This window comes from Aplysia californica, unplaced genomic scaffold (genome assembly GCF_000002075.1).
Source record: "Aplysia californica isolate F4 #8 unplaced genomic scaffold, AplCal3.0 scaffold00011, whole genome shotgun sequence".
Lineage (NCBI taxonomy): Eukaryota > Metazoa > Mollusca > Gastropoda > Aplysiida > Aplysiidae > Aplysia > Aplysia californica.
This window is the reverse complement of record NW_004797281.1, coordinates 247659-256848: the sequence shown is the minus strand read 5'-3', so window position 1 is coordinate 256848 and position 9190 is coordinate 247659. Positions and strand designations below refer to the sequence as shown.

Below are 9190 nucleotides of genomic sequence, written 5' to 3'. Positions count from 1 at the left end.
CCTCTTGACTTTTGTGTTTGATTATTTTTACATCTGAAATTGGATTTTAAATACAGTCAAACTGCCGCTTTTTCTTTCCTAATCCTTACTATCATCATTTTCCCTCTACTTCTTTTGTATGTTTGTCACACTCTTGTGACCCACTATTTCCGGGATGCCTTGATAGTCGAAGCAGGCTTTGTGCTGTTGAAGCTAGAGAGGTGAGCAGAGTAAGTCTCATTCCCTGTAAGGACTTCCCTGTTGACATCCACCTGTTGGTGCTCACATGGCCTTATGCAGTTACTTTGCGAGTGCCGTAAAACCTCTACTAAAACCCCCCCAAAATAGTCTAACCTATCCCAGACGACCGACCTTTGTGGAGGAGACAAGTGGTCATCTTTATAATGTCATTATAATACAGGGGAAATATGTGGGAGGGGGGGGGGATACAGGGCTGCCGACCATCCCGATTTTTTTCGTAATCATTACGATTTTTTTAGCTTCACTACAAAATTCCGATCGTAAGGCGGTTTATTAGTTTTTACCGCCAGCAGATTTTTGGCTATAAAAAAATATTTTTGGCTCTTTTTAAAATTTTACAAGGCTTAGTTCAGACCTGTTTATCGTCCGCCAATAGTCGGAAAACTGCCAATCTCAAAATCAACCCCCGACCCCTTAAAAAAGGGAACAGCTGGCCCACTTCGCGCGAGTTAGCCTTGCCCACAATAATATGGTACGCGAGTTGAAGCATAGAAGCATCGCTGCCATGTTGCTGAGACCCAAGCAGTCTAAATATTACATGTTTTTGTTCGTTGTAATATACAGTAATTTGAAAATGAAAGCTTTATTACTAATTTTTATTGGAAATTACTAATTTTCTTCATGGTCATTACTAAAAACCATGGAGATGGGTTGGCAGCCCTGGGAATGAGAAGTGGATATTTGTATAGGTGGTTGTTTTAGACAGGTGGTCGTTAGGGCAGGTTTTACTGTATTATGTTGGTCAGTTGAAGTATAATTTTGTCATTGTTGCAAGCAGTCCACTTAAGTCTATTCTGGGTACTTTTTACACCACAGACCAAAAAAAAAGATTTTGTTGTGTTTTTCCTATCAGGAATTATGAAAAGCAAGAAATTTGGAAGCAATGTCATTGAACTGCATATTGATGATGTAGAAAGGTGCATCTTTGATAGAACTTTGGGGGGGGGGGTGTGTAAAAATAGAAACCTAAGCGGACTCCTTGCGACAATGAAGATTTGCTTTTAATGAAGAGAGCAGCATTAGAAAGGTGTTCTTTTAGATACTGGCTTCTTCACACTTCCCTCTTTCTTTTCTGTAAGACAAAGTCATTTTGGGAGTCACATGACTGTACCCATTTTACACCCTTCTCAAGACAAGTTAGATTATGTAGGAGGCTCATGACTGTACATGTTTTGCACCCCTCTCAACACGACTTAAATCACATGGGAGCCACATGACTGTTTGTGTTTTAGTTTTACACTCCTCTAAAGACAAGTCAGATCGCCTAAGAGGCAGGCTGTCGGGACCCTGCCAACCCGGGCCAACCTGGTGTGAGGATGATATTTTTATGGTGCATATCCCTCCATGCACTTTATAATCAATACATATGTTTTATTACCTCAGCGACCTTATTAATGGAAGCATATAGATCTTGTTCAAGCAGCTGTGATTAAGCGCTTCAACATTGACAAACTGAAAAGATCTTTCAACGTCCATAGCTGGATGCCCAATCCCACCTGTGTGAAGTGAGGAAAATTCATGTCAAGTGCCTCTTCCAAGGACACATCATCAGGCCTCTGACTGTTCAAACCCATTAACTTTTGCTTACAAGCCTAACAGCCTATCCACTAGACCACTGACACCATAGTATCTCTATAGGCCGATGGAGATACATCTACCATCACTTTTTATAGTAGGCTATATGCAGTTTTTACAATTTCACAGAAGAGTAAAAAAAAACCTGAATGTCGCTACCAAGAAAAAAACCTCTTTGCAAACGACCCAAGTCAATATTTTTGTATTACCCTAAAGGAAATGTTGTCTTTAAATTTTGGTAACAACATTGTTTTTTGTCTCCTTTTGTAAAATTGTAAAAAACTGCATGTACCGGTACTGTATTTTTTAAAGTGACGGCACACATACATGATACACGATAAAATACCTTTTTCCTCCGAAGAAATTGAACTCATGCCTTCAACTCTCCTAGTGTTTCTGCCTACTACTACTACTACTCATGTCACTTAACTGATTAGTTTTAGTAAAGATTTTATGGCGCTCGCAACTGCATAAGGTCATATGAGCGCCAGAAGATTAGAGGTGTTACTAGAGAGTAACAAACATAAAAAAGAAGAAGGGGAGATAAGGATGATAGAAGTTTGATAGGAAAGAAGAAGCAAACCACACCAGAGCACCCGCCAACCAACCACACTCATGACTCTGTAAACACCAGTGACACCAGTATGAGCCACATGGTCCTGTCTATTCTTAGTAGATCGAATCGTCTTACGGCACTTTCAACACAATTAGGTTACATAAGTGCTGAAGATTAGAGGCCGTACCAGAGAGTAACAAAAAAAAAAGAAAAGGATAAGGATGATAGATGTTTGATAGGAAAGAAGGAGCAAACCACACCAGAACACCCGCCAACCACCCGTGGTCCTGCTAAACAGCCACAAGTTTAATGGAAAGAAGTACTGTTGAAGTTTATAATGTAACAGAACATGACTGTTAAGCCTTGGAAAGAAGCAAATCACAACAAAGCACGCGCCAACCAGGGTTCATCTTATGATAGCAAAAAGTAGTACAATTTTTGGAGGATGACGTTTTAAAAATGAGCATTTTGTTCCGTGCTAAGCTGTTCATCTCTCATTCAATAGGTCGTGGATTCGAATCCGGATAGCGACGGAAAATTTATTCTCTGAGATTTTCTTTCACATCCTTTCCTGCTCTCTAAACTAACAATGTTCTGTCGTCTGTTTTCATCTCCACTTTCTGCCCCCCACCTCTTGGCTCCTGATTCTTAATTCTTTTTGCAGTCTTTCTACTGCTACTCCCTGGCTCCTTCTTACTGCTGTCTTTCAGCCACACACCTGATCTTATGGTAGGAAAGATCTACACCTAGCCATCTCGGACTAGGGCAAAAAATCTCACAGGTCGCGAGTGAAATTTGCTCACGTTTAAGATCCCTTGGTGGTCCAAAATCGATGAGTGGGCTTCGGCTGCCACCCTGGCAAAATTCACAATTTTCAATCAACTGAAAAGGTTAAATGTGTCCCGCGCGCTAATATGACCTTATGCAGTTGCGAGCGCTGTAAAACACTAAACTAAAAACAAAACAAAAATAAATATAAAAAGTGAAGAAAGAAGAAAACATGTGATTCAAATTTAAAAGAGACAAAATATTTGGAGCACTTTAAAAAAACAAAAATCTGAAGATCTGCAAAGAACTTTAAAAATGTTTATTTCAGTTTGATATAACGGTGAGTACAACTTAAATGAGATATTTGGAGATTATAGCTGACAATGTCAAAATTAAAAAGAATCCACAGATTAAAATTAAAGTTTGTTTCTTCAAGCCATCATGTACACATTAGCGTTGAGCAATATTCACACTCAAATATACATTTCTTCAGAGATTAAGTAAGTCTTTGGTTATTGAAGGCTTTCTGTATGTTCTTGCTCTTGTAATCCGGCAAAGACATGAGACAGGCTACACATACATATATGTGAGGCAACTTCAGGCAACGTGGTGAAATCAGGCGCTCGTCAAAATAATGAAATCTAAGAAAATGGTATTTTTCTGTCCATTTGGTCATTTTTATTGAATTAAAAAAATTTTTTTTTTACTAAGCACCTTTATTAATGTCCATTTAAAATCACATTTCTATGTGGATTTTACTGAAAAATGATTTAAGGCACAAAAACGTAAATTTGCTGCAATTTGCAGTTTCTGACTCTCAAGCTTTGGAATTTGTTAAACTCTGGCAGCCATTTTCTCACTAATTTTACCTCTGAAACCAGGTGGCCCCCACCTTCAATCCCAAATATCTCGACTTCTATTCCTGATGCCGAAGTATTTTTTCAACAAAAGCAAAACAAATGAACAATCTTAAAAATGATACCAATAACTCAGCATATCCAAAAATTGACAAGCGCCTGATTCCACCGCGTCGTGACACTATATATATAATCTTGCATCATAAAGGACGGATTTAAAAAAGGAACTTGAACTTGAATCCTTTCGATATATTCATTGAGTCGTGCATCTACTTATCACATCTTATTTCTAGCAACAAAATCATCCCACTGCTTGCTCTCAGTCTCTCTCTAAATCTTTCTTCACATTCTTCCTCTCTTTCAAACCTGTAATAATATAATGTACCATCTTTCAACATGTTCAAAAGAATTGTGAATATTCAACCAACAAAAATAAGGAGCAAAAAAACTCCCGAACATGTCGATGCTGACTGTGTCAGATACAAGCACATCGAATGTCCCCAGTGACACTCTCACACCCTGGCCTTATCCCGTGGCCATAAATCCTCTAGTCGGTACTGACCAATTCTCTAGATCTAGACAGATTTGCAAAAGTTTTGCTTTTAAATCGATTTTCTTTCAACATTTACAATTCATTTTCTTAATAAACGCACAAATTTTCCAACTGCAACAAAAACCCGAAGATAGACAGAAAGCAAGAATGAAAGGAAGGAGGAAGATTACAAGATGTCAGCCGATTTGAAAGTGAAAATCTATTGCAGAACGAACCGCACAGAAGGAAAATGGTCGATTGAGCGAAATGCGCAACCTGGCAGTTTCTAACAACTCATGGCTGAGAATTACCGTAAATATCTGAGAAGTTACGGATGCAAGTTGTACTGATCCTATGCTACGGAAAGCCGATAAGCTAATAGATTTACTGTCTCTCTCTTTTTCTTTCACGCACGGAGTGGATAAAATATGATCAAAGAGGGTAAACGGTAAGGTCCTTGATGATGCGGCAAATACGGGGCTTTCAGAATGTACAGATTTTAGCAAAAACTGGGAAGATTGGAAACACTGCATAGCGAGCTTTTTTTTCTTCTTTTACTCTAGATGCCCATTGTAAATCCTTCATCGGTATGGCGGTAGAACAGGCCCAAAATCGGTAACTACCCGGAAAATCTGTAGATTTAGGCAGCCCTGTGATATTGAAAGTAGGAGAGGCTGGCATTATGTTACAATGGGGGAACATTTAACACTAACAGATTGCGCAGTATAAGAACAGTTCAAAACAGTTTATATAGCTAGCTACATTTAAAAAAAATAGACACTCAAAACCGGCCTTTGCTCAGCAGGACAGAGGGGAAAGGTGCCATTTTTCGCACAACTTTATCAATAAATTACGTTACAAAGTTTCTATTCACTGCATGGAAAAACAAGCTACACACGCCTGCTGCGTCGGTCAAATTAATTTTGCTCTGAGTGTGAGTGTGTGTCTCCTACTCATAGTCATAGGTTTAGTTGATAGGTGATCTCCTACAGAGTAGGTCTTGAGACTTGAGGACAATAGATTATACACTTCCAACTTTAAGGTAACACAACTGAATGCCCACTATTAAACTGCTGAAATGTTCAAGCTGAGGTCAGGCTCCATCAAAAGTACAACCTGAATAGATAGCAAGTTAAAAAAGTGACTTACTTCTAGGAAACAAAGCACATGTGGTGAGGATGGATGGCGATAACATTTGCAGACATCTTTCGTAAGTTTTCTCGAAACAATTGTGCCAACAAGAAACAGTGGTACCGGTAATCTCATAACACCACCACGTACTCTACTGGAATCTTGCTCATCCATTTATACAAATCAAAACAGCAGTCAGGCAATTGTATGATGACCTTGTCATTGGACCATGTCTGTAAGTTTAAGTTTAAGGCGACGAAATATCAACAACCAACAAAGCTATTTGAAAATATTTGCCATAAAAACAAAGGATATTTTTTCTTTATCAAACAGAAAAAGAATGCAAACAAGAGCTCTATACAAAGCAATGCCCCCAATGGAACTAACACATTGGTCTCACCATTACTTTTTGATTTAACATTGCATGCAAATGGAAAGGAATGTTTTCATGCAAATAAAGTTATTACATTGATTACCTGAAGTGTGTATCGATGAAACAAATCATTTAATGGATTTATTGAGATAAAGTGCCTACAGACAAGATAACAAAATGAAAAATGCCATTTTACAGTGGATGGGTGTCACAAAGAGTCTAAAATCATGGGCAGCTACCTTCTAGTACTTACTTAGAGGTGGAAAACAAAACAAAGTATTCCCTTCATCACACTCAACTAAACGCTCCGCTTTTCATCACACTAAACTTACTAAGCACTCATCTTTACACACTGAAGCCCTGCTGAGATAATACTAATACCTTCTAATCAAAACAAGTGACAGTTTAATACTCAAACTTTATCTCAGCACATAAGCATGATATCCAGCAATATAAGATTCTTAATTCTTATGAAATAGTGACCGACTGAATATACACACATGGTTAAAAAAAATGAGAAACTGGAGAAAAAAACCTCGAACAAATTTAATACATAACTCTACAAATTTACATTATTTTCAAAACAAGAGTGTGCAAATGAAAACTCAAAGTCAAAGTCAAATCCAACACATTTTTTTCAAAAACCTGCTGCAATTCTGAAACAAAGTCAGTGTTTTCAGAATAAGGAAGTGGAAGGCTTACGGAGAATGATTCGCAATCTATAACAGACCTGCCAAGTACTCCAATAAAACACGAGCACTCGGATTTTTATTATTTTTATGCCTGTCAAATAACTGATCGAATTCGTATAAAATCTGTAATTTTTCTCGATTTCCCCCCCCCCCCCTTTTTTTTAGCCCATTGAAAAACCCTAAACCAAACTAAACCCCAATCAGATGCGTATAAAATCCTTCTGGTTTTTTTTTCTTGAATTCTAATATTCGTCAAGTCATGGGTGACTTGTCATTAATGATTTGAAAATACACATTCTCACATGTGTTTATTTGCACCATTTTCATGACGTATCATAACTGACTGGAAAAAACATTTCTATTTGGGCTGATATGTCACATGTGTGTTTTCAATGCACCTTGATCTGTCATTATTGGTTCATTACGGAATCTTAATTTACTGGGATTCTGGAGACTCTACCCCCGAAACCCCCTCCTATCTCTTGGGACAGTTTTGAGGAAAAATCCTATTTTTGGCCATGGAGTGATTGGCAGGTCCGCTGTACAAGCAGGGTGAGGTGTTACTTACACTGATGGTATGAGGGAGATAGGTCTCGAGTACCCACTCAAACACTGGTCAACAACCTGACTCAGTTTCTTTTACAGGGTGAGCCCACACAAAAGACACTTAAAAAACTAAAGACACTTCATATAGGCCTATCATGCTGTGACATCATTCATAAGAAACCCAGCGCAATGCCTGAGCTCTCATTGACTCTCAATAGAACTTCCACCATGGTGATGTCATAGAAAACGTTGGACCATTCCATTCCAAAATTTTTTTTTTATGGATACCATCTAAGCTACATCTGTTTGTCAAACAAAATTTTCAGCATCACATTCCATTCCGGCCACCACAGGAGACAAGGTGAAAAGTATCAAAATAAAACATGTACTGCACTTCATTTCAACTTATAGTTTTATATAGATCTAATAAGTTGATTTTTCACACACCTGTTGAGTAAGTGCTGCGCACATTATTACACTTGTCCTAAATATGAGGAGAGTGAGAAATAGGGTGGAGTTCGTTTAAACTGAAATCTTTGGGACCACTAGATTTTCTTCAGTGCAGCCGGGTTTCCTATTTAAAGAGGTTCCTGAAATTGGAGGGGAAAAAATCGGAGATTTTCTTCTCTTTCAAAAAAACAATTTATGGTAGGCCTCACCTCCATTTTCAATTAACCGTATTCCATTGAAGTGGACTCCATTGTACATTACCAACTGCTTAGTGTAAGACTCTGCCATACGCTAATTGTGAAAGTGACGTATGACACAACAGAGGCTTCCACTGGGCAGTCAATATAGTGTGTACTTTGTTGTACTGACTGCTGTTAATGTTAACTTATGAAAAAATTATGTATAAATATATCACTATGGTATATGAGCTTAGATATGCACAAACCTCACTACTACTGCTACGGTTGTACAGAATGTTGCAGGGATATCCAACAGTATTAGGCGTAATGCACAGACAAAACAAAACAACAAGTCCTGATGAAACCGATCTCTAATGAAGTCAAGTTCTGTAAAACCCCACCAAGGATGGTCCCAAATGTGGCTGAAAAAGGAGGAGGGATGGGTGAGGGGTGAGCTACCCTTACTTGTAAAATAACTCAAGCTACAGAAATGCTCACAAGAGAATCGAACGACATATCGGACCTGGAAGTGGGCGAGGATGGATCTTCAAGTCAACAGGAGAGTAAACGAAGCCAGGTAGTGAAAGCCAAGAAGATACAAGAAGGTTGGGTTGAGGCACAAGTGGGGACAGCTCGAGAAACTGGCCCACTATCAGGACGCGTTCTCCTTCTCAATTCATTTTCACCCTGTGCCCTGCATCAATGTTCTTGACCTCCGTGTCAACTTGAAAATGTAATACTCCTAAGAATAAAGAGTGCTGTTGAAGGAAAACTAAACTTCTTTACACTGTCAAATTCAGAAGCATTCACTTGGATAACAAGCGCATCCTTACATGACTCTCACTGTGAGTGGTGAAAAACTTGGCTTCGACACTTTTGTTAAAACAGAATCGCATTGAGATCGATCAACAAGACTTTTTCACACTCCCTACAGGCCACAGGAAAAGGTTTGAAAATTTAGCAGAACCAATAAGGGAGAAAGTTTACTTTATCCAGCAAATTAAACAACAAGGTGTCAAACATAACTCATACTTGTAAAATACATCAACTGCATAGTGTACGACTCGGCCATATGCCATTTTGAAACGTGACGTATGATTATGACGGGAGTCTCATACTGAGCAGTCGACACTCAAGGAGAAAATGGTGCAAGGAGGACAGAAACCAAAAATCTCTCTCCATCAAACAGCATAGCAGTTTCCTCACTTTTGACATTTAATAAATTATTTCTTGTAGTATTGCAAAAGCGTCTTCAACCAACAGGTAGAAACAGTAATTTCAATTTCACCCC

At 38.5% G+C, this 9190-nt stretch overlaps 1 protein-coding gene across 1 annotated transcript in view; it reads left to right on the top strand.

Moving 5' to 3' along the window:
• Positions 1-8389: 8389 nt before the first annotated feature.
• LOC101855991 (cardioacceleratory peptide receptor) overlaps positions 8390-9190 on the top strand; it is a 17974-nt gene continuing 17173 nt past the window's right edge. The window contains exon 1 of the mRNA XM_005090009.3: positions 8390-8504. Within this exon, the coding sequence (XP_005090066.1) occupies positions 8390-8504 (115 nt within the window). The remainder of the gene's footprint in view (positions 8505-9190) is intronic.